The sequence below is a fragment of the Heptranchias perlo genome, chromosome 12, assembly GCF_035084215.1.
Source record: "Heptranchias perlo isolate sHepPer1 chromosome 12, sHepPer1.hap1, whole genome shotgun sequence".
NCBI classification, from domain to species: domain Eukaryota; kingdom Metazoa; phylum Chordata; class Chondrichthyes; order Hexanchiformes; family Hexanchidae; genus Heptranchias; species Heptranchias perlo.
In genome coordinates this window covers 15915215-15940993 of record NC_090336.1, presented here as the reverse complement: position 1 = coordinate 15940993, position 25779 = coordinate 15915215, and the positions used below count along the sequence as shown (strand labels likewise).

The window sequence follows — 25779 nt, the reverse complement described above, 5'->3', positions numbered from 1 at the left end:
GGTTGATCCCCTGGCTTGTTGGTAATGGTAGAGTGAGGAATATGCCCGGCCATGAGGTTACAGATTGTGCTGGAATACAATTCTGCTGCTGCTGATGGCCCACAGCGCCTCATGGATGCCCAGTTTTGAGCTGCTAGATCTGTTCTGAATCTATCCCATTTAGCACGTTGGTAGTGCCACACAACACGTTGGATGGTGTCCTCAGCATGAAGATGGGACTTCGTCTCCACAAGGACTGTGCAGTGGTCACTCCTACCAATACTGTCATGAACAGATGCATCTGCGACAGGTGGCGCAGTGTGTGGGGCAGTGGCACAGTGTGTGCAGTGCAGTGTGTGGGGCTGTAGCACACTGCATGTAGCAGAGTGTGTGGGGCAGTGGCACAGTGCGTGCAGTGCAGTATGTGCGGCAGTGGTGCAGTGCATGCAGCGCAGTGTGTGGAACAGATGCCACAGCATGCAGTGCAGTGTGTGGGGAAAGGGTGTGTTGCCTACCTGGTGCCAGGGTAAGGGACATCTTGAAACGGTTGGAAAAGAATCTGGAAAGGGAGGGGGAGGGTCCAGTTGTTGTGATCCACGTCGGAACCAATGACATAGGAAAGAATAGGGAGGAGGTCCTGCTATGGGAGAATCAGGAGTTAGGAATAAAATTGAAAAGCAGGACCTCCAGGGTAGTAATCTCAGGATTATTACCTGAGCCATGTGCAAATTGGCATAGGGACAAACAGATCAGGGAAGTATACAAGTGGCTGAAGGACTGGTGTGGGAAAGAGGGTTTTTTTTCATGGCACACTGGCACCAGTACTGGGACAGTAAGAAGCTATACCATTGGGACGGGCTGCACCTGAACCAGACTGGGTCCTAGCGGAAAGGATAAACAGGGTGGTCGTTAAGACTTTAAACTCATGAAGTTGGGGGGGGCGGGGTGTCCAGGCAAAAATATTGGTAAAAAAGATAAAACAAGAGTAAGAAAAAGGGACCAGAGTGAAGTCCAGGCCAGTATTGTAGAAACCATAAATATTCCAGGTTTGGGATAAAATAACTGAAATAAACTCAACGGGAGTGATAAATAAGAAAAATAATAAGATAAAAAGTTTAACAGTGAAAGGAACAATTACTAAAGACAATTTAAATTGCCTGTACAGCAATGTACACAGCGTCCGAAATAAAATGGGAGAATTGGAGGCAATAATCCAAAGCAAGGAACCAGATGTAGTAGAAATGACTGAATCATAGCTACATAAACAACAGGACTGGCAACTAAATATTGCAGGTTATAACTTAATCAGAAAGTACCGGGGAAGGAAGAAGCATGGGGGCGGGGGGGAGAGTAGCTGTACTAATCAGGGATAACATAATGGCAGTCGAAAAAAGGAACATAACTCACAGAAGGGTAGAAACAGAATCCACATGGATTAAAATATAAAATAAGGGATCGATCACATTGATAGGGGTATACTGCAGACCACCTAATAGTGCAAAGGAGGTGGAGGAAGAAATATGTAAGCAAATATGTGAAATGAGTAAAGAGCATAGAATAATAATCAAGAGAAATTTTAACTACCCCCAAATGAGGTAGGTAAAGGAGTACAGGGAACGGAGTGTTTACAATGTGTGCAGGACTCATTTCTCACCCAGTACGTAAAAAGCCCAACAAGAAAGGGAGCACTGCTGGATCTAGTAATGGGAAATGAACCAGAACAGATAAGAGAAGTAAGTGTATGGGAACATCTAGGCAATAGCGATCACAACATAATAAGGTTTAGGATAAAGATTGAGAATGACATAAGTAAGACAAAGACCGAAGTAATAAATTGGAAAAAAAAGCTGATTTTGAAAGGATGAGAATGGAACTGGAAAAAATAAACTGGAAAAATTTACAAACAAACAAAGAAATAGAACAGCAGTAAGAATTATTTGAAATGGTGAGCAATAGAATCCAGGAGAAAAATAATAGAATCCATACTCAAAGATGTAATCAAGAAACATTTAGAAACCAAAAATATAATAAAGAATAATCAGCACGGTTTTCAAAAGGGAAGGTCATACTTGTCCAAACTAACTGAATTCTTTGAAGAAGTAACAGAAAGGGTAGACAAGGGCAATGCAGTAGATGTAATATATTTGGATTTTCAAAAGGCCTTCAGTAAAGTACCACATAGTAGACTCATAACTAACGTCAGAGCATGTGGAGGCAGGAGACAAGTAGTAGAATGGATAGCATGTTGGCTACAAATCAGAAAAGAGAGTAGTGGTTCAAGGTGGTTACTCAGACTGGCAAAAGGTGGGAAGTGGTGTTCCACAAGGATCGGTGCTGGGACCACTGTTGTTCACAATTTACATAAACAATTTGGACTCGGGAGTCAGAAATACAATTTCAAAATTTGCAAATGACACCAAATTGGGGGATATAGTTAATAATGAGGAGGACAGAGACAAAATAGAGGAAGACATTAGTAAATTTGCAGAATGGGCGTGTAATTGGCAAATGGATTTCAATACAGATACGCGTGTGGTGGTATATTTTGATAGGAATAATAAGGAGGCCACATACTGCTTGGAAAGTAAGAGTCCAAATGGGATAGAAGAGCAGAGGGATTTAGGGGTACAGATACACAAATCACTAAAAGTAGCGACACAGGTTAATAAGACCATAAAAAAAGCAAACCAAGCACTGGGGTTCATTTCTAGAAGGATGGAATTGAAAAGCAGAGAACTTATGCTAAACTTGCACAGAACTTTGGTTAAACCACAATGGACAAGGATTATTTTGTGAATACTACACCCTTTCAAAAGGGCACTTAAACCACACACCAATGGACAGCTTCTGGTGAGCAAGTTGTGCGGACTATCTTTGTACAAACATTTGGTTCAAGGTGTACAACAAAGGGAAAGTGGGCAAGTGAGCTGCTCCCAGGCTTCTATATCTGAGATGCACTAGCAGAGCCTGGAGTGACTGGCCCTTCAGTTCCCATTTGCTTCCTGGGAGGCAGTGCCTGCTCAGTCAGAGGCTGGGTATTCTGCAGTGAGTGACTCACCTCCTGACTCCCCAAAGCCTTTCCACCATCTACAAGGCACAAGTCAGGAGTGTGATGGAATACTCTTCACTTGCCTGGATGACTGCAGCTCCAACAACACTCAGAAAGCTCGACACCATCCAGGACAAAGCAGCCTGCTTGATTGGCACCCCATCCACCACCCTAAACATTCACTCCCTTCACCACCGGCACATCGTGGCTGCAGTGTGTACCATCCACAGGATGCACTGCAGCAACTCGCCAAGGCTTCTTCGACAGCACCTCCCAAACCTGCGACCTCTACCACCTAGAAGGACAAAGGCAGCAGACAGCTGGGAACAACACCACCTGCACGTTCCCCTCCAAGCCATCCCGACTTGGAAATATATCGCCGTTCCTTCATCGTCGCTGGATCAAAATCCTGGAACTTCCTACCTAATAGCACTGTGGGAGAACCTTCACCACACGGACTGCTGCAGCTCAAGAAGGCGGCTCACCATCACCTTCTCATGGCAATTAGGGATCGGCAATAAATGCTGGCCTTGCCAGCAATGCTCACATCCAATGAACGAATAAAAAAAAATTGCTTCCGGCCCAAAGATCTAGCAGAGATCCAAAACTTGTGCTGAGTAACTGCTAAACCTTTATAAAACACTGGCTCGGCCTCAGCTGGAGTATTGTGTTCAATTCTGGGCACCACATTGTAGGAAGGATGTCGAGGCCTTAGAGAGGGTGCAGAAGAGATTTATCAGAATGATACCAGGGATGAGCGACTTCAGTCATGTGGAAAGACTGGAGAAGCTGGGGTTGTTCTCATTAGATCAGAGAAGGTTAAGAGGAGATTTCATAGAAGTGTTCAAAACCATGAATGGTTTTGATAAGAATAAATAAGGAAAAACTGTTTCCAGTGGCAGAAGGGTCAGTAACCAGAGGACAGATTTAAGGCGATCGGCAAAAGAACCAGAGGCAACATGAGAAAACATTTTTTATGCAGCGAGTTGTTATGATCTGGAATGCACTGCCTGAAAGGGTGGTGGAAACAGATTCAATAGTAACTTTCAAAAGGGAATTGAATAAATACTTGATGGGAAAAAAATTACAGGGCCATGGGGAAGAGCAGGGGAGTGCGACTATTTGGATAGCTCTTTCAAAGAGCCAGCACAGGCACGACGGGCCGAATGGCCTACCTCTGCACTATACCATGCTATGGGGCTGATGAACTGTGTCCAGGAAACTGTATCCTAACACTCTATGATTCAGTGCAACTGGTAAGCCAATATGCTGACAGCCGAAGCCACTTTGCTGCCTTGCCCACGTGATCCATGTCACTAACCACTTGAAATGTGAGACATCATAATGGGCGTGTTGACAATTCATTAAAGCTCCCAGCTCAAGTATTCAGTATGCTGTTTAGATCTGTACCGAGTTTATGTTAGAGTTGACAATTAGAAAATGGAAAGCATTTTTTTTTCTCTATTGTGGCGTCTGTAAAGAGTCCCAGTGCTGGAACTGCACAGATGGCTTAAATTTTCCAATCATAATGCCAGCAGAAACCCATCTATTTTAATGGGTTAGTGTTAGTGTTATGATCAGAAAACCTAGGCTGATGTCACTGATGCCAAAGACAAGTACAGATGAGGTAACCACTTGGTCCACCCACCACATCCTTCCATGGTCATCAATGGTCACTCTCATCCAACTGCTTCTTGAATGGTCTGGAGGTTTTGCCTTTATATCCTATCCAGATGACTATTACGGGTATTAATCGCACTGTGTGAAGGAATTTTCTTGACTTCAATCCTGAACTTGCCTTTTGCTAGTTTGCATATTTGTCCCTTTGTCTTGAGTCATGGGGCATGATTTTATCGATGGGGCGGGGGGGTGGGGGGGGGGGGGGGGAGGGGGGGTGGAAACCCTGACAGGAAATCCGGAAGTACGGGTTTCCCGGACGGCCTTGCGATTTTGACGTCAGGACGTCTTTTATTTTTTTTAATGGTTTCCCGCCCGACAGGCCGGCCTGATTGACAAACTGGTCTCAGGCAGACAGGAGAAGAAGAAAGAACAGGGCCTTACCCCTCCGTTAGATGGGGGAGGCGGGGGTCATTGAGGAGGGGCTCAGTCATTGGGGGTTATCGGGGGGTGTCGGGGATTATGGGGGGGCAGTCATCAGGGGGCTCAGTCATCGGGGGGGGGTCAGTCATTGGGGCTGATCGGTGTCGGGTGTCATCGCAGGGATTGGAGATCGTGGGGGGGCGATCAGTCTCCAGTTGCGGTCAGTTATGGGGAGGTCACGGGTCATCGTGGGGGTTGGAGTTCATGGGGGGGTGGGAGATCGTGGGGGGGGTCAGCAATCGTTGGGTGGGGGTCGGATATCATGTTGGGGGGGAATTGCTGCGGGTAGGCTTGTTGGGCCTGGGGGAAGCACTCCTGCTCCTCCGGGCCCACAAGCTGTGCTATAAAGGCACTCACCTGCAGTCTCGGGCCTTCTCGCTTCTCACATGGCTTGAAGTGGAAGGCCCGGGAATCACGGCCCCCAGGGATTAAAAAAACCTCTCAAAATGGAGGCCCGCAACCTCCTTGAAAGCTTTTACTGACTGACCTGCCTCCTGGGAGTGGGTTGGTCGCCCGCCCCTCATCCCGCCTCCGTGGAAACCGGAAGTGGGCAGATTGGAGGCGGGTTGGGGGCATGTTTTAAATTTCAAAAATTTTTACTGCCCCCCCCTAACCCCAACCCACCTGTTTTTCCCATTTAAAATTATGCCCATGGTTTAACTTTAAATGTGGCTCAGATTAACTTTTTCTATTTAATTTAGTATCTTCTACTGGGACTACGATGGCCCTTCCCATTTGACTCCTTGCGTGCTTAAGTACTGCATAGTACACACATTGTAAAAGATAATGCTGGTTATAACATATATTTGAGAGGCGTTCACCATTTTTGTCCAGTAGACATCTGCCACCTAAGATGCAGAAGAATACCATCCTATCAGTAGAATACATTATATATCTACCATAAACTACAGACTATCTAACGGAGAAAGAAACACGTGCAACAGATTGAAAATCAATCAGTTTTCCATTAATATATGCCGCCACTTGAAGCCTGTTCAAGGTTATGAAGCTGTCATGGAAAAGTATAATGCATCTGAAACTCCATTTCATTGAGTCCTATTATCAGTTAAACGTTTACACTCACCTCTATTACATCTGCTCCTGCCTGAAGCCCTGCCGAGCGCTCAAAACTCCCCGAGCGTTTCAAATATTGATATCTGAAAAGAAATTCAGAAACCAAGATTGTAAGGTAGCTTATATCAAGGAATCCTCTGCACTTGAAACCCTCTGTTGAAAGGGTCCTGCTTTTCAACTTTCTGAAACTCACCGCTTACACTTAAGCTGGCTTCTGGCGGAAAAGATGTTGCTTACCTGATCGATAGGAGCAACTAATTTCACTTAGAATAAATAGGTACAGATAGGTGAATAAATAATGGAGCCTTTATGTACTAACCCATCCTTTCTGCATGTGCAAAAGTGCACCAGAAGTTTAGATCTAGAACTGTCCAGGTTGGTGCATGTGGATGCACACACACACACACACACACACACATATACAGTGTATATGGTAATACTGGGTACAACATGCAAATGAGACAAATGACGCTATCAGCATGGCTCAGTTGTCAGGTCATGGGTTTAAGCCCTACTTCAGGACTTGAGCACATAATCTAGGCTGACACTGAAGGGAGTGTTGCGCTGTAAGAGGTGCTGTATTTCAGATCGGATGTTAAACCAAGGCCCGTCTGCCCTCTCAGGTGGCGTAAAAGATCCCATGACACTATTTCCAAGAATAGCGGGGGTGTCCTGGCCAATATTTATATAGATACTTAAATGAGAAAAAATTACAGGGTTATAGGGAAAGAGCAGGGGAATGGGACTAATTGGATAGCTCTTTCCAAGAGCTGGCACAGGTACGATGGGTTGAATGGCCTCCTTCTGTGCTGTATCATTCCATGATTCTATAACACTTCAGTGCACTACTGAGGAAGTGCTGCATTGTTGGAGCTGCCGTCTTTTGGATGAGGCGTTAAACTGAGGCCCTGTCTGTTTGTTCAGTTGGACGTAAAAGATCCCATGGCACTATTTGAAGAAGAGTAAGAAGTCTTGGCCAACATTTCTGCTTAACAAATATCACCAAACAAAAAACAAATCAATTGGTCTTTCATTTCGTTTGCTGTGGGACCTTTTCCTCATGTGGATCATGTTTCCTGCATAACAACAGTGACATCAATTCAAAATTAATGAATTGGTCATGACGCACTTTGTCATGCTCTGAGAACAGGAAAGGTGTCATATTACTGCAAGGTATTTCTTTTTTTCTTATAAGCCATTTTTGACCAGGAGATATACACCAGCTAAGATCGAGACAGATACCAGCTCTGCTAACACTAGAACTGTTCATGTTAAACTGAAATATTGGCTCCATCTCCATTTTAGACACGTCCAGTTTTCACCATATAATATACAACATCAAAAGGAGTTTACACATAGGCATGAACTTGGATTGCGAGGAGGGGTGTATTTAGGATTGGTATGCTTTCATTCCAATGCCAAGCCTTCCCTTTTCTAGCTCCATACACTCCTGCACCAAGTCAATCTTTTTTGGCAGAGTTCCTAATCAGATATTTTCTATCTCGATTCAGGCCCTATACCATGCCTCCTCCATTTCCACCCTAAATTATGCTAATTCTAGGAACCAAAGGCTCATCAGCTGTTTCCCAGGACTGAACACAGTACTCTAAATGGGGTCTCACCAAAGCTTTGTATAACTGTAACATAACTTCTACCCATTTGTATTCCCACCCCCTTGAGATAAAGCCCAACATTCCATTAGCCTTTTTAATTATTTTTTGTACCTGTCCTTGGACCCTTAAATCTCTCTGCCCCTCCACAGTGCCTAGCTTCTTGCCATTTAGAAAATACTCTGATCTATCTTTCTTAGGTCATGCTAACCAGAACTGTTCTAACTCCATACACCCCTGCACCAGGTCAATTTCATGGCAAATAGTAATGGGTCTCATCCTGGATCTGCCATAGTTCTTCCTTCAGCTGATGAGCCATTTTAGTCCCGGTATCATTCTGGTGAATCTGGGCTGCACCCCCTCCAAGGCCAATATATCCTTCCAGATGGTGTTGGGAGTATGGTCAGTAAATTTGCAGATGACATCAAAATCTGTGCAAGGGTTAAGACAGTAGAAAAGTGCGATCAAATGCAAAAAGATTTAGATGTGCCCAGGGTGGGTGGGCCACACACGGGCAAATGGCATTTAATCTAGTTATATGTAGTTTCATGCATGTTGGTAGGGCCAACACAGAATAAACATATCATTTGCAGGAAACAATACTGAAAGAGGTTGAGAGGGAAAAAGGTGTAGATGTTATTGTGCAAAGATCACTGAGGGTTCATGACCAATGTAGAGAAACTGCAGCTAAAGCTAACAGGGTATTGGGTTGTATTAATAGAACCATTCAGTATAAATCAATAGACATCATTTCGTCACTGTACAGGTCGCTGGTCAGACAGCAACTGGAGTACTGTGCCCAATCTTGGTCCCCCCACATGATGGGTGATATAGTGGCCTTAGGGGAGAGCTACAAGAATGATTCCTAGCTTAAAGAACCTCAGCTACTCAGATAGGCTCAAGGACCTTGGATAATTTACTTTAGAGCAGCGTAGACTTAGACGTGACCTGATAGAGGTCTATAAAATAATTAAAGGGCTGAATAGTGTGCCTATCGATAGATTATTCCAATTTAACAGATTGGGGAGGATCAGGGGACACGAGTTTAAACTATGGAAGAGAGACTAGATATTCGCAGTTCTTTTCCCAGAAGTTAGTGAGCCTCTGGAATACATTGCTGGCTGGTCTGATAGGTGCTGACTCTCTGTACACCTTCAAGAGGGAGCTGGACCAGTTCTTGGCTGGGGCAGAGATCGAATCATGTAGATGGGAAGTGTCTTTATAGATGACACTTGGGCCATGTGATCTCCTGGACTGGTTCTGATCGCCTGAGGAGGTCGGAGAGGAATTTTTCAGAGTATTTTTTTCCTTTATTGGTGCTGGGTTTTATCCCTGGTTTTTTTCCCTCTCTCAGGCAATTACATGGTTGCAGGGGAAGGGAGGAAATGTCTAGTCATGATGCTCCGGCCATCATAAGTGTGGGGCAGGCTTGATGGACCAGCTGGTCAAATTCATATGTTATGGAACCAAAGCGGGTGGATGGAGCTAAGATACAGATCAGCCATGATCTAATTGAATGGCGGAACAGATTCGAGGGGCTGAATCACTTGCTCCTGTTCCTATGTATGACATCTTTAGCATTAACCTGATCAGGTAGAATTTAGTCTTCTGTGTTGTTGATGCCTTTTGGACATTTCTTTGTGGGATTTTGAGACCAGACCGTTGTCCATTCTAAGAGCTAACTATGAGCATACACACAAGAGTGATTCAAGCAGGAGGACTGAAGTCTGGCAATAGGATTGAAGACAGCTTGAGCAATGTGTCAATACATCCTGGAGGAATTTCTTTACCAATCGCTGGTGCACAATGAAACTCTCTTCCAGTGTACACGGTACATAAAAATGAAAAACTTAGGTAATGCTGGTATCGCTCTGCTTTCATTATGTAAATACTCATTTGGGATTTGTGAGACAAAATTTGTTTCACAGTAATTGACCCAACCTTACACAAAGTGTGCTCTTCATTCAGGTCATTGAATTTAATGTGCAGTACACAGAATGAATAATGGAACAGTTTGGTTCACTGTGATAGCCTTAAGGAAAATTTAGCTATAGCCTACGGGATATGCTTTATAATTCCCATCAAAATGAATGATTCTGAAACAAGTCTCTAGATGGGAGCTGAAACAAGTCACTGTGTAATATAAATGCAATTTAAATGCCAAATTTGTTCTAAGCACAGCTACATGTGATGTGTGGAGACCTTTAAAAGTCTATAAGAAAGTTTTTGATTGAGAGAGAGTGAAGAGATACAGGCCATTCCTGACTCTATGTTGGCACTTTGCTTTGATGTTTCAAACGTGCTGCACCATACGTTTGAATCTGTGATTTGCTACATGGTGAATTCTTCACTTCAGCATGTTGCCGATGAAGGCCAAACATTCATACACTGATTACACAGCAACACTTTCCCAAGACTCAAAATTACAGAGCTCCTTTCCTCCCTCATTCTTTCCTTCCTCTGACAAAGTTCAGGCCAAGCTTCCCATCACCCGATTACTGCTGTCCAATTTAACCAACCTCTTTTACTCCTTTCGATTTCATTGCACTATGCACTTTCCCTTGGAGAATGGTGCACAGAATGGGGTGAACTCAGCACAGGGAAAAGGAGGGATAAATAGAAAACAAATGACCCGTTTATTCCTCCATTCCCCAAACCAAGCAGACAGAATAAAGTATTGGACTTGGTTGTGATGCCGTCCACAGTTAAATAGCCTGCTGGCATTCACCGTCTAGGCTCAGACATGAGGAATAACCATTTGAGCGAGGTACTGGAAAGGGCAGCTGGTACCTGGGGATCCGTATCTCAGCATAAGGCAGTGTTTTCAGGAGGGGAGGGAGGAAACTGGTGGGAGGAGGAAAGGGAGGAGGAAAGAAATGAAAAGAAACAACTGAAAACATATCACATGTACCAGTTCATCAATTACCTTGACCTTGCTAATGTCCCCGCTCCAGCTCTATATATTGCTCCCTCTCGTTACTCCCAGTCATGCAGCAAATTTATATCCTTTTTTACAGGCATGATTGCTGTGGCTTATTCCTTATATAAATGAATAAGTGGTACCTAGGTACAGGGACACTGAGTAAAAACATAGGTTACGTGTTTGAAGGCTGCGAAGCCATCGTGGCAACTGGAATGTCTTTATGAAGTCTTCTCTAGCATCACATTGCTAAGATGCTGAAGCAAACAATCCACTGAAGTAAGCTTCTCTGACAGTCCCAGATAATGCAACACCAATTCCAGATGAACGACGAACGATAGTCGCTGAATGTGCAAACAAGCTGCAGTTATCTGTCTGATATGCAAACTGTCGCTTTCAGTTTCGATCACCTTTATGATCACAAAGGTAGACACAGGCTGATGGATAACATAAGAGAAATCGTTCCACATCGGAGACTCGATAGAGTACAATCAGAAAAACTCATCAGCATTGGTGTTACTGGAGGGGAGAAAATTGGATTGCAGGATTGCACTGATGGAGTTATAATTGGCCCAGTCTTTAATAAAAACACTGTACAATGCAAACCCACAAAACTCAACTGTACCTCATTCAGCACTGAACCTGACCAGCAAAAAAAAATGACCACGTTTGAGAAGACTTGAGCTGCACTAAGTAGGACATTGCAATATCAAGCTGAGCTGGTAAAGGGACAAGCAACAACGACTTGCATTTATATAGCGCCTGCACGTAGAAAAACATCCCAAGGTACTTCACGGAGGTGTAATCAGAAGAAAGAAACCATTGTAAATTAATGTATTAATAGCTGCCAGTAAACCTATTTTTACTAGAAATAAAGTCTAGAATGGTATTTGGTAAATGAGAAACTAAAAATCCTTATAGGTTAAAAAAATGACGTGGTGGTTCTTGATTCACAGAATGTTCTTATTACAAAGCACGCTCTGCATCCCCTTTGTAGTTAAATATATGCAAGTTATTGCATCCCCTGTATTTACATCAGAGACATACATCTATCCAGATAATCCACGTATTAATATCATATGTAAAACACCGCATCCTCCTATATTCAGAATTTATAATAATTATATCCCACTAATACCTTCCCCAGTAACTGTATCACCATTGTATTTGTATGTGTCAGGTGTTGCATTCTTCCTCTATCGATCAATAACATGTTAAAACTATGGCCTATGGCACATGTTTCCTGTACACATTACCCTTACATTTTGTGTCGCAATTTTTCAGTGATACTTTTATGACATTTATAATGGAAAAATCTCATACCAACATTTTTTTGTCACACTATAGTCGCAAACTCCCTGCCACTGAACAAATTGTCCAGTTTGTATGCTATTACGTTTTTTAATTCAATTTTTAGATTTTCTTTTTGCCAACTTCCAGTTGTTTTTAATCCAATTAACCAGAATATTTGAGACCCTTTCAACCTACCTGCAGCTGTCTGATTCTGAATTTGGATCTTAGATATGCACTCCCTGCTCCCATCTGCCCTACTTCCTTTCCTGGGTAGTACTCAGCTAGCCTCAAGCTTAATGCTCGGTACTACCCACCTTTAGGGGAAAAGCATTAAGTGAGGGGATGGGTGAAGAAGAAGAGCAGGGAACAGGAGGAGACAAAGGTGCAGATAGGGAAGGGGAAGGGGAGGAGAAAGCAGGGGAAGAGGAGGAGAAAGTAGGGGAGAGGGGAAAACAGCAAGGCAAATGGTAGAGGAATAGGAGAAAGGGAATGGGAAGGATAGAGGGGCGACAGAGAGGAGATGGAAGCGGGAAACAGGGAGAGAAGATGAAGAGTGGAGGGAAGGAGTGCGAATGAGCAGGGAAAAAGGGGAGGGGAGGGAAAATGAAGAAGGGAGCAATGGATGCCATAACATACCACCCACCTTGTCCTACTGAAAGAAAAGAAGAGACATAAGCAGAAGAGAGGAGGACAGAGGAACAGGAAAGTAAAGAAAGGATGAAAGACGCACCACAAAGATAAACAAAACGAGTAAGAGACTGACCATACAATCTGACCTACTGTGAGCAATGCCACAGGAGATCCACTAGTTTATACTATATATGGAAGGCACCGTATTAGCTATTCACTATAGCATACATTACTGACACCAGGTCCTGTATCTTTACTCATCAGATGCCCTTTATTCTCTTCTCCCTGTGATACTAACCTGCCATTGTTCTTCATTATGGACACATTCTCACTCAAGTAGTCAGTTTACTCAAACACTGCTAGCCATTTTATGATTACTGGAAAGAAGGAGAAGTATCCCGTACACAAAAACAAATAGTCATCTGGCTTTAAGCTTGTAAACATGCTTGCAGGCTGGCGCAAGTTCAGCTTGGGAACACGTACATCCTGTATCCTAACCTGCACCAAGTCGTACTCACCCATCGCTCCTGTCCTTGCTGACCTGTATTGGCTTCCAGTCCTCCAATCCCTCCAATTTAAAGTTGTCATCCTTATGTTTAAATCGCTCCATGGCAACGCCCTTCCCCAACTCTGTAACCTCCTCCAGCCCTATAATCCTCCGGGAACTCTGCATTCCTATCACTCTGGCCTCTTGTGCATCCCAAAATCCCTTTGCCCCCACCATTGGCAACCATGCCTTGAGCCATCTGGGCCCTAAGCTCTGGAAGTCCCCCCATAAACCTCTCCACCTTTCTGTCCTCCTTAAAACCTACCTCTTTGACTATGCTTTTAGTCATCCTTCCTAATATCTCCTTCTATGGCTCAGTGTCAATTTTTGTTTGATTACACTCCTGTGAAATACCTTGAGACATTTTTCTATGTTAACGGCGCTACATAAATGCAAGTGGTTGTTGTTGTTGTTGTTATCTCATCCGCCCAGGATCATTTCTTGATCAGTAAAAATCAGTCTCAGCATGTCCTGTGTGTACGATATTTAACATAGTCATAAACCTGTTCATAAAGAATTTGTTTACAATTTCATTGCACGCAGTCCACAGAGGATTTATTCTCCCTTAGAGGGGGATCTGCATGATGTTCTTTCTGTGAATGGTCCATGCTTGATCAGTGTAGTTCTGAGCAGAATAAGGCCTGACTGACAAAAAAATAAATTACTTTAACTACTACTTTATCCCATTGAGTGCTGTGTTCATTGTATTCCCTCTCTCTCTCTCTGCTGAGAGAGAGAGGGAATACTTTACATATTTTACTATTTATTTTTATTCATTCATGGGATGTGGGGGTCGCTCTCGAGGCCGGCATTTATTGCCCATCCCTAATTGCCCTTGAGAAGGTGGTGGTGAGCCGCCTTCTTGAACCGCTGCAGTCCGTGTGGTGAAGGTTCTCCCACAATGCTGTTAGGAAGGGAGTTCCAGGATTTTGACCCGCGACGATGAAGGAACGGCGATATATTTCCAAGTCGGGATGGTGTGTGACTTGGAGGGGAACGTGCAGGTGGTGTTGTTCCCATGTGCCTGCTGCTCTTGTCCTTCTAGGTGGTAGAGGTCGTGGGTTTGGGAAGTGCTGTCGAAGTATTTCAGAAAGGACTACTTGATGCAGAAGGTTGGCGGATTATTCGTGACATGACTACATTCATCATGGTCGTCCTGTCAATTGGGGTGAATAGGGCTGATTTTATAAAATCATGTGAGGGGGTGGGAAGGGTCCTAGCTATCTGGGAAGCCTTGCCCTGCAGGGAGCATATATTGGGAAATCACGGACGAGCTCCCCACAATTCTGTGTCTATTATAATCAGGTCTCGTGTCGGGAATGCCTGCTCATAAAGTCAGCCCTAATGTGTCAAACAGGAAATAGCATGTTGGCAGCAAATGAGCGCACTGAGAGGTTTCATTGTGTTAGGGAAACTGTGCTTGGAACAGTTGATATAGTTTACCAGGGAAAAGTGAGATAACGCAGAATGTGCTGAGTTTTGCAGGCCATTTAAATAAGCATGAATAAATTCTGGGATTTCAGTAAGTTTCGGTTTCCTCTATCAGGGTAGATAGAACCAAACTGTTTCCAGTAATCGAGGGGTCAAGAACAAGGGGCCATAGATACAAGATTAAATGTAAGAGATTTAGAATAGGGAGCATTCAAGATTAGATTATGTAGGTGGATGAAGAAAAAGCGGGTTGAAGGTATATGGGGACAGGGTGGGAAAATGTAATTAGAACTATTTGCTCGTGTGGAGGGTAAATGCTGACATGAACTGGTTGGGCCGAATGGCCTTTTTCCATGTTGTAACTTCGATGTATTCATATTTATTAAGTGTATTCCCTTAAACTTCCAATTGCCCCAATTGCACTTGTTAAAACGGTCTGCCATTTTCAATGTTGCTTATAAAGAGATACTGGGGGTTAAATTGGTTCATCCTGAATACGGGCACTGGGATCGTGGTGCATGGTTAATCTGCACCCGGTCGTTGAGATGCAGGTAGCATGTAATACTCGTGCTGCCTGGTGAATTCAATGATTGCTGCGTGCAGCCAATGCTACCTGCGCTTTTGAGTGGCTGCTCACCAGCTAGGGGCCCAAATATCGCGAGTGGCTAGCGCCACTTAAAGGCAGCCTGTACCTCTTAAAGGGGAGGTGCACTATGGCTGCAAGAAGTGGTGGAAGTCAATGGTGAAGTGAATCTGTGCTGCAATATATTGAAGTATGGTGATGGTGGGGAACTCTGGAATTTTTAATTAGCAACAACTTGTCTGCTCAAAGTTTGCGGGACTCTTATATTATCAAAATATAAGATACGGGTCTGAACGGAGATCAGAAATCACAGATGTAAAACACAAATGCAGGTCTTGTACTTATGTTTAAAAACTGTTGATTTATTTTAAAATATTGAATAAAGGTTGCTCAAAACTACATCCCAGATCCTCCAATCTGCACGTCAGACCTCACCAATCTGCTGATCTGAGTTTGTACCAGGCCTGTGAGAGAGCGTGCAACAACATTCTCTGATGATGCACTAGAGGCCTTGGTGCAAGATGTGGAGAGAAGGAGGGACATCCTATATCCACAGGGAGGCAAGTGGCCATCCAGACATATGCTCCCGAGGCAATGGGATACAGTAGGGGACGAGCTCAATGCCAGGAGCATAGCACCATGAACATGGATGCAATGCAGGAAGAAGTGCAATGATTTGACATGAGTGGTCAAGGTGAGTGAGTTCAACTGACAAGTGGCATCTCTTACCAAATGCACTACTAGCCTCATCCACTGCTCCACACACTACACCCCCCATCACACACATACCAATAAATTCTTTCAATCAGTACTCAACTCTTCCAATCAGATGCATCATCTCACCCTCACACATTACCACTGTTGCAAGCCACACACCCACAACTCACAGGTCACACACACTGGCAGCTATTCAACCATGACAGCCAAATCACCCAAACATCTTGCAGGACACTCACCAACACACTTCCCACTTTCTTGCAGGAGGAAGTGGTGCATAACAGGAGGCAGCAAGTGGCAGTGGCTTCATGGAACAAGAACCTGCTGTCCTCTCTCAGGATGACAGCATTCCTGTCCCATCCCTGCCACTCCACCAGTGCCCTTGCTGTTGCCTGTCAGCTAGCCAACCCACTCCCTGTAGAGTATTGAAACTTTATTATAGGAACATAGGAACAGGAGTAGGCCATTTAGCCCCTCGAGTTTGTTCCGCCATTCAATGAGATCATTGTTGATCTGTGACCTAACTCCATATACCCGCCTTAGCCCCATATCCCTTAATATCTTTGATTAACAACAATCCATCAATCTCAGATTTAAAATTAACAATTGAGCTAGCATCAACTGTCGTTTGCAGAAGAGAGTTCCAAACTTCTACCATCCTTTGCATCTAGAAGTGTTTCCTAACTTCACTCCTGTAACTTCTGGCTCTAATTTTTAGGCCATGTCCCCTAATCCTAATATTCAAGTATAGGAGACCTTCAAAAACAGATACAAATGCATCAGCAGCCGGAAGCAATAATCCAGCGACTAACCTGTAACTCCTGCATGATCCCTGTAAATAACGCTGGTGGGGGATCCTCCATGTCATTTAAGGCCTGTTCAGATGTGCGAGGTTAAGAGAGCTGGAGAGTGGAGTTCCAAAATAGCAGTGTTCCTTTTAAATCAGCGTTACACATTGATTTACGTCACACAGGAAGTGTGTGCACACATCTTGGACGCCATTTTCGGGGCTTAGGTGTCCGCGTAGTGCTTACACAATGGGCGCTACGCGGCCCAATTTACCCCCCACTATGTAATGGCACAGCACCTCCCAAACCCGCTACCTCCTACCTAGAAGGACAAAGGCAGCTGACGCATGGGAACACCATCATCGCCAAGTTCCCCTTCAAGTCACACACCATCCTGACTTGGACATATATCGCTGTTCCTTCATTGTTGCTGGTTCAAGATCCTGGAACTCCCTACCAAACAGCACAGTGGGAGCACCTTCACCACATGGACTGCAGTGGTTTGTATTACTAAAACAATCTTAAGGGGCTGTGATATTTCACAACTGACTTTAATTTCAAAAGGATGCAGCAATTACATTGTTAAATTGTTAAACCTCCAATGTGGATGTCATCACACCTCAATGAGGGAACACATTGGCTCCCCATGAAAAAAATAGTAATTTCTGTGAATTTTGAAAAAAATATATTTCATGGAATTGTAATCTCAGCCAAGGGTTCAAGGAATTGTTACACATTTCACAACCTCCCCTGAACTCTTGCCCAGAGCACCATTGCTACACAATCTCACGGTTGCTGCGTTAGTTATTTTGACTCAGCCAAGTCAAGGCCTACATCCAAAGCCATTGTAACAACTAAACTGAATAAAGCAGTTAAATGATAATGGAAAAAAAAATTAAAGTCAACATGACATTATACACTTCCACCCAACCCAGCACTTCCTTGAACTGATAACATAGCCAAAATGCACTCCATTGTTCACCTCCCTTGTCCCTCTATTGAACTTAGTAAGGATTACAGCTCAAGCCCAGTTTACCTCATAAGATGCACATTCACTGGTGACTGAAATAAATGGTGCCAGAGCTAATTTCACCTAAGCTGCATAATTATCTCATGAAATATTGCACATACCAATTTAAGAGGCATTGCCTTTTTCATTTGTACAACGACATAAACTATGTCTAAATGCATCATCACTTGTCCATGCTACCACCAAGTCTAAAATGGTGCATGGTTCTTCTTTCTCCCTAATTAAAATAAGGGTATGCCAAATGTGAAGACAGTCCCCATTCAATTCCCCAAAATAAATCTTAGTCTATAGCGTTTACTGTACCGAGGTAGTTTGCTGGTCTTCAAGGCCCGCTCCACATCCATATCAGCACTGTCAAAGTCAATGATGATGATGTTGAAGTTTTCATCCTTTGTTGCCTTGTAGAGATTTTCCATATCTGTAATGAATTGCTGCACCCATCGGGCCTGATTCTTTACTGTAGAGTCATAAAGGAAAAATAATTGTTGATGTAAAGATCACTCACCTCATTAGCAGAGATTACTTTTCCACTTTTCGCCCTCACCTCAACGACAACAACTTGCATTTATATGGTGCCTTTAACATAGTAAAACGTCCCAAATCACTTCGCAGGAGCGTTATTAAACAAAATTTGACACCGAGCCACATAAGGAGATATTAGGACAGGTCAAAGAGCTAGGTTTTAAGGAGTGTCTTAAAGGAGGAGAGAGAGGTAGAGGCAGAGAGGTTTAGGGAGGGAATTCCAGAACTTGGGGCCTAGGCAGCTGAAGACACGGCCACCAATGGTGGAGTGACAGAAATCGGGGATGCGTAAGAGGCCAGAATTGGAAGAGCACAGAGATCTTGGAAGGCTGTAGGGCTGGAGAAGGTTACAGAGATAGGGAGGGGCGAGGCCATGGAGGGATTCGAAAACAAGAATAAGAATTTTAAAATCGAGGTATGGCTGGCCTGGGAGCCAATGTAGGTCAGTGAGCACAGGGGTGATGGGTGAATGGGACTTGGTGTGATACAGGCAGCAGAGTTTTGGATGAGCTTAAGTTTACGGAGGGTGCAAGGTGGGAGGCCGGTCAGGAGGGAATTGGAATAGTCGAGTGTAGAGGTAACAAAGGCATGATCTCTCAGGAGATCACAAGATAGATGCAGATCAGGAAGGCAACTGGCCGATTTTAGCTCATCCTTTCGGAAAAACACCTCTCCCACATGGGCGTTTTTGCCTGTTACTGTTCCCAGAGGTTCATTCAATGTACTGATCCTTTCATGTGACCATCTTTATTTTAGTTCTAAATTTCCATTTCACTATTTTGAACTCTTCACATGGTTGAATTTGAAGTTGTGTTAAGGATTTACCTTTTGTTATACTGTTTACTGTTTTATATACCTCTATCAGGTCACCTTGCCTCTTTTTAAGGCTAAAAGGCACCAGTTTCTCCAGTCACTCCTCATTGCCCAGCCCTCTGACATTAGCAATCCATCTTATCACTCTTCTCTGCATCACCTCCATGAGTTTAATGTCTCCCTGATGTCTTCTAATGGTACTGACATGTACTAGAATATTGTTGTACAGACACAGTTGAAGTGAGGGGAAGCATTCCTTTGTATCTGACCCGGGCTATACCCTACATTGAAGTGCTTTATTCTAAAATAGGTAGAAAAATGTGACAAAACTCTTCAATTCCTCAAAAGCAAAATACTGCGGATGCTGGAAATCTGAAATAAAAACAGAAAATGCCGGAAATACTCAGCAAGTCAGCCAGCATGTGTGGAGAAAGAAACAGAGTTAGCATTTCAGGTCAATGACCCTTCATCGGTTCTGATGAAAGGTCATCGACCTGAAACGTTAACTCTGTTTCTTTCTCCACAGATGCTGCCTGACTTGCTGAGTATTTCTGACAGTTTCTGTTCCATTCCTCATCTTGCTAAAGAGCAAATATTCCCCCAAAACTTAAAATGAATAATTGAATGATTTGGAAGTTGTGGCAACAGTGCTGTGCTGGTATGCATGGGTTTGTAGAACACTTGAAATTTATAAAATAAGGCAGTATGTGCTTCATACTGGGCCCAAAGACTTCAAGTCCCTGTGTGAGGCTGGGTCAGGGCTGGGTGAGAGGAGTCGTTGTGTAAGACTGAGACGTGTTTTGTGAAAGACCCCACATGTAAGGCTGAGAGAGACCTATGTGCAGAATGCCCACATGAGGCTGGGAGGTGCACACGCAAGGCTGTGGGCATCAGCAAGACTATTGGAAAGCAACAGTGACACAGATTGTAAACCCACTGAAATTAAGAAAGCTTAGTTCACATTCTTATATCGGCAACTCTTACTCAAAGTAAATGACAGTTGAACAGTCCAAATTTCCTGAATTGAATAGAAGTACAGCTGTACATTCTGTTTTTCATCAAATTTTATTTTATGGTATTACAATTAATATAAATATGCATGTGTTGTTTTCATGGTTAGAAGGATGTTGAGGAACACTTAATATAAATAAACAGGTAAAAATAAATGTAAATGAGCTCCATTTGGCTCACTGATCTAACTTTGATTCACCACATTGACTCCAGATCTTGTAAAGTTGTACATCAGATAATACTGAGGTACAAAAATTACTTAATAACAGGAACAATCCCCTGTCACCTTTCTCATGGTGTTTTAAAAAGACACAAGTGTTAAAACATGTATCGCACAATCTGTTATTCGGTAGACTTGTGCTCCTTTAAGGTCACAATGGCTGCTTAAGTAAACACAGCTCCACATCAATTAGAGGTTACCTGCTGTTTAGTGAGCAGATTGGAAAGTGCTTGTAATTCCAGACTTCATCAAGAGCTGGCTTTCTTTTTTAGATTGTTTTCCAAGAAGTATTCGGTCAGGAGTGTGGCAAATATGTGCTAAAGGCAGGACTACTATATATATATATATATGTATAATAGGATTGTTTATACCATATAAGGCATAACATCAGGGTCACTGATTTACAGTGACTGAATAATTCAAATTCCATTTTTATTAAATGGTATTCTGGGAATTTTATCAGTGTTTTGGAAATTGAATTCTGCATCTCTTTTCATTATTCTGTGAAAGCTGTAAATGAGTGGCCTTTATTTTCTATTTATTCCTCGGCCAATATGCGCTTAATTTTTATCCTTTACCATTTTCAAGCAGATGGGGATGGGTGCTAGTATGAGACAGGGAGAGGTGGTGTAAGTTATGTAATGATGTGGAGATGCCGGTGATGGGCTGGGGTTGACAATTATAAACTATTTTAAAATTGTTGTTTAAAAATTTAAAAGTGTTGTAAAATTGTTTATAAGTTATGTAAGTGAGAGAGCGCGATTGGGGGAGAGAAAGGAAAGTGGGGGCTGAGGATTAAACTAGAAAGGAATGGAAAGCCAGGGGTCAGGAGGAAGCAGGGCCTGGGGTTGTCACATGGGGGGCAGTAGGCACAGAAGACTAGTGGTTGAGAAGGAGCTGCCATCTGAGGGTACTGATGGGGGAATCGGGTCTTGTAGACTTGGGTCTGGGGCTTAGGTGCACTCAGTGTGCTTGGGCCTTAGGTGGGAATGAAGATAGTGCCTGGTGCCACTCGACATGTGGAAGTGGAGGAGGCTGAAGTGTGGGGTCCATCAGTACTCTATAGCAGGTGGAGGATGGGGTCTTAGTCATTGGGAAATGCTGAGGTTCAGAAACACGTGGACAAGGCATGGTCCAGGAGCATGTAAGAATATTGGAGTGGGGTGGGTCCTGAGGTTGGGCAGCACTGGGAGAGACTTAGAGTTTGCAGCACTGGGGGGGATCCTATATTTGGTAGCACAGGAAGGTGGGCCCTGGGTTTTAGCAGTTCTGGGGAGGTAAAGTTCTAGAATAGTGGTCCTCACATTTGGTAACACTGCTCGAGAGTTGTTCTTGGTGTTTGTCTGTACTGAAGAGGAGGGGATCCTGATACTTGCAGCAATTAGGTGAGGACTTCTTCTAAACTCAGCTCCTCAACTAGCCTTTCTAGCCCCAGTGCTCACTGACATTATCAACAGCTCCCTTCACACAGGCACTGTATCTCTACCCTTCAAAACTTCCAGCACCATCTCTTCAAAGAGCCCATCCTCCACCACTCCATCCTCTCAAACCTCCTACTCCTCGCCAAGGTTCTTGAGTGCATCAACACCACCGGTTTTGTGCTTAACTACCCCACAATTCCCTGTTCAAAGTCCTCCTGTCCAGTTTTTGCACTGTCTACTCGTCAAAGTCACCAGCGAGATCTTGTGTGACAGCAACCAGATCGCATTATTCCCTTGTCTTTCTTGACCTTGCCATTGCTTGACACTGTTGGCCAATCCATTCTCCTCACCTAGTTCCGCTCTTACCTACCCAACATAGTTAGCACAATTCCAGTAATAGCCTTTCTTCCCACCTGTCCATGGACATCTCCAGAATGCCTTAAGGTTACATCCTCAGCCCCCTCCTTTTACAAAATGTATATGTTGCACCCCCAGAGACATTATCCATAGTATTGGGGTCAGTTTCCATATGTGAGCTAGTGACACTCAGCTCTACGTCTCTTTGTTAGTTTTCTATGGATACAAAATTTAAGCGATGAGCTGCCTGAAATTTGCATTTAGGTGTGACACCCAAGTGTGACGCAGTAAGTGTGATGAAAATGCGTGCTGCTCTACTTTTAACATGTCAACTAGCGGATGTCCCATGGTGTTGCTCATGCTGAGTCAGAGGATACATTGCTTTGTAATAATTGTGAGGTTATCAGCAAAGTACAGTGGGGATAATGTTACAGGCAGTACGTGACATTTACCGAAAGTGGTGCTATTTGTAAGACTTTTAATCTTATGTAAAATATATTATAGATAAGTAACATTAAAAACAATGTTACACGGGCACATATTTCCTGTATGTCACATTACACTTCCTGTGTCACAATTTTCTGTTGTATTTTAAGACAGAGAAATCCCAGAAAAAGTTCTTGCAGCTGATTGCTTTTGACAATCTTTAAAAAATAGAAAGCCAGTCATTCCCCAACAACAGAAAATACCTGACTAACAGAAAAGTCAGAAAATCTGTAGCCTATGACATAAGAAATCACTTTAGCAATCAGACTGGAAAAAAGGAGAAAGAAAGCTAGACATTTTGGGATCTGCAATTTAAAATTGCAGTTAGCCAGATCGGGGCAGGATGCCAGTAGGTAATTCCCTCGCTCCATTTTAACTCCCCGCCCCCGCCCAGTTTCTGCCGGGTGGGGGGTTAAAAGTCCCCCCTTCATCTTGAGTTCTGACTTGCAGTCTGAAAAGCAATGAAACTCTGATTAACCTCACCCTGCACAATTCCTTCATCAAACAAGTAAACTCCAATTGACAATGGAATGCTGAATAACACACCGGAAGGAGAATACATTATCCCAGTGACGTTAGCACACACAAGTAAATGTATTTAGAGACATTTACTTGTGTGTGCTAACACAAGTAAATGTATTAGGAGACATTGCAGATTCTCTTGAGATAATGGAAAATACAAGGGAGGTAATAGAAAAGAGGGAACTGAGGAGGAGAAACACATAGGAAAGGGTCAGAGTGAAGTCTGTGTTCAGTAGCAGATTTACCCTGTCAGAAGTCACTGCCATCAATAGGAGAGGGCTAGTTTGACAGAAGACTGGAAGCCAAGCCCTCAAATTAAATTTGCACCACAAGCTATGAGGGGAAAGCAAGCTTACATAATGTGATGAGGCAGTCAAGCTCACTTGTTCACTTCCACATGTTTCTACTGATAACAACACCAACAACAACTAAAAAATTGTCATTTTGTCAATGAATTTCAGTCTGGGCTAAAATTGGGGAGTTTAGGATTTGCCAATTCTGAAATGACTCGAGTCTGAAACAGACATTTTTTTTTGAATCGGAAATAATCAGTTTATCCTGCTGCTCGATTAAAATCCCAGACATTTAAGATTTTCTGATTCAGGTTTGAATATTGATTGGCATGCTCGGTTGGACTGGAACTCAACCCACTTCATTTGGGGGAAGTGTTCCCAATTTTTTTTGGGATGGCTGGATGATGACCCAATCTCCTCCCAACAAACCTTGCACCCAAAGAAACAAGTAGGAAACATGAGAGGGATTGAGAATGGGAAAGTAACTGTTCTCAAGGATGTCAACTCTGAGTTTACATTGATCCAGTTGAACATAATAAAGCTGTTCCTCACCTGGAACTACAAAGTGTACTATGACATCAGATCTCAAATGCAATCCCACTGGTTGGCAGAGGAGAGGTTTGGAGTACAGAACATTCAGTTGAGTGGGTACTTTATCGTGCAATTCTGTTGTGACCTCAATCCCATCATCTTGTTTGGTCCTGTGCAGCAAGAGATAGATGTAATCTGTCAAACGGACCACTTTCTTCCCCTTCTCCATCAGCTCCAGTTCAATGAGGTATCTGTTACCACGAGCAGAATCCCTCCGCTTCTCCACGTTAACGATCCGCAAAAGTGTGTAAATCCTGTTGAAAGAGGCAGAAAAAGCACGTGGCGTTAGATGTAGAGAAAACGTTACTGCTTGTGGGGAATCCAAAACTATGGGTCATAAATATAAGATAGTGACTAATAAATCCAATAAGGAATTCAGGAGAAACTTCTTTATCCAGAGAGTGGTTAGAATATGGAACTTGCTACCACATGGAGTAGTTGGGGCGAATAGCATTGGTGCATTTAAGGGGAAGTTAGATGAGTACATGAGGAAGAAAGAAATAGAGGGTTATGCTGATAGAGTGGGAGGAGGATCATGTGGAGTATAAACACCGGCATAGACCAGTTAGGCCGAATGGCCTGTTTCTATGCTGTAAATTCTATGTAACATTTAAAGTGAAATCTCCAATTTTATCAAAATATTTCCACCCGATCGGCTGCTGCTCAGTAACCAGCATCTCTCAACATGCCAGACCCAAAGCAAAAAAGTAAAATGTTCTTTTTATTTTTCCAGTACGCCTAGCAGGGTTTTTTTAAAAAAATGAGAAACTTAAGTGAAAGTCCAAGGCCGATAGTGCCAGACAACACCAAGGCTGAAAATATGATATGTCAAGAAGTAGTGGATAACAATCTATGTTGAAAGTTGGCAGATTGTAGGAGAAAGGGAAGACTGAGGAAGGTAAAGAGATCCACAGTTTTGAGGCCCTGGGAAAGAATGACAGCGTGGAAAATAGTGGGGGTAATTTTGACTTTGTGTCATAGTGTAAAATGGGTGATAGAGAATCTCTCCTGATTTTTATTTCCATTGAAGTTAACCCATCTCTCATGACCTTCACTGGAACCACCATCAACATCCTGGGATCACCACTGACCAGAAGCTGAACTGGACTTTAGGAATATCAGCACTGTGACTACAACAGCAGGGCAGAGGCTCAAGTCGGAGTGTGATGGAATACTCATCACTCACCTGGATGGGTACAGCCACAACATTCAGGAAGCTTAACACTATCTAGGACAGGGCAGGTTGTTTGATTAGTGCCCCTGCTACTTGACTCAATATTCACCCCTTTCATCACTGACGCACTTCAGTAGCAATATGTACCATCTAAAAAATGCACTGCAGCAATTCATAAAGGTTGCTTTGACAATGCCACCCTCCCCTGTGACTTCTAAAACCATGAAGGACAAAAGCATCATTATTGCAGGAGCATCAACACCTCCTTGTTCTCATCCGAGTCACACAACGTCCTGACTTGGACGTATATCGGCGCCGTTCTTACAAGGTTGCTGGGTCACAATCCTGGAACTCCCTATCTAACACCATTATGGGAGCACCATCATCACAAGGACTGCAGCGGTTCAAGGAGAAGGCCCATCACCACCTTCTGAACACAACTAAGGAAAGGCAATAAATGCGGCCTTGCCAGTGTGGCCCACACTCTGAGAGTAAACAAATAAAATAAGTGAATCTTGACTTCAACACCATGGGCCCCAGGAGTTAAAAACAAAAAATCTGTCAGAATGGAGGCCCGCAGCCTCCTTGAAAGCTTTTACTGACCGACCCGCCTCCTGA

General features: G+C 43.4%; 1 protein-coding gene across 2 annotated transcripts in view; it reads right to left on the bottom strand.

The window, feature by feature from the left end:
• Nucleotides 1-25779, bottom strand: part of b4galnt4a (beta-1,4-N-acetyl-galactosaminyl transferase 4a) — a 659811-nt gene that overhangs the window by 36692 nt on the left and 597340 nt on the right. For both annotated transcript variants that reach the window (XM_067993694.1, XM_067993695.1), the window contains exons 15-17: nt 23949-24241; nt 18055-18208; nt 6213-6285 (exon numbers count right to left, since the gene is read on the bottom strand). In XM_067993694.1, coding sequence (XP_067849795.1) covers nt 6213-6285; nt 18055-18208; nt 23949-24241 — 520 coding nt within the window. The remainder of the gene's footprint in view (nt 1-6212; nt 6286-18054; nt 18209-23948; nt 24242-25779) is intronic.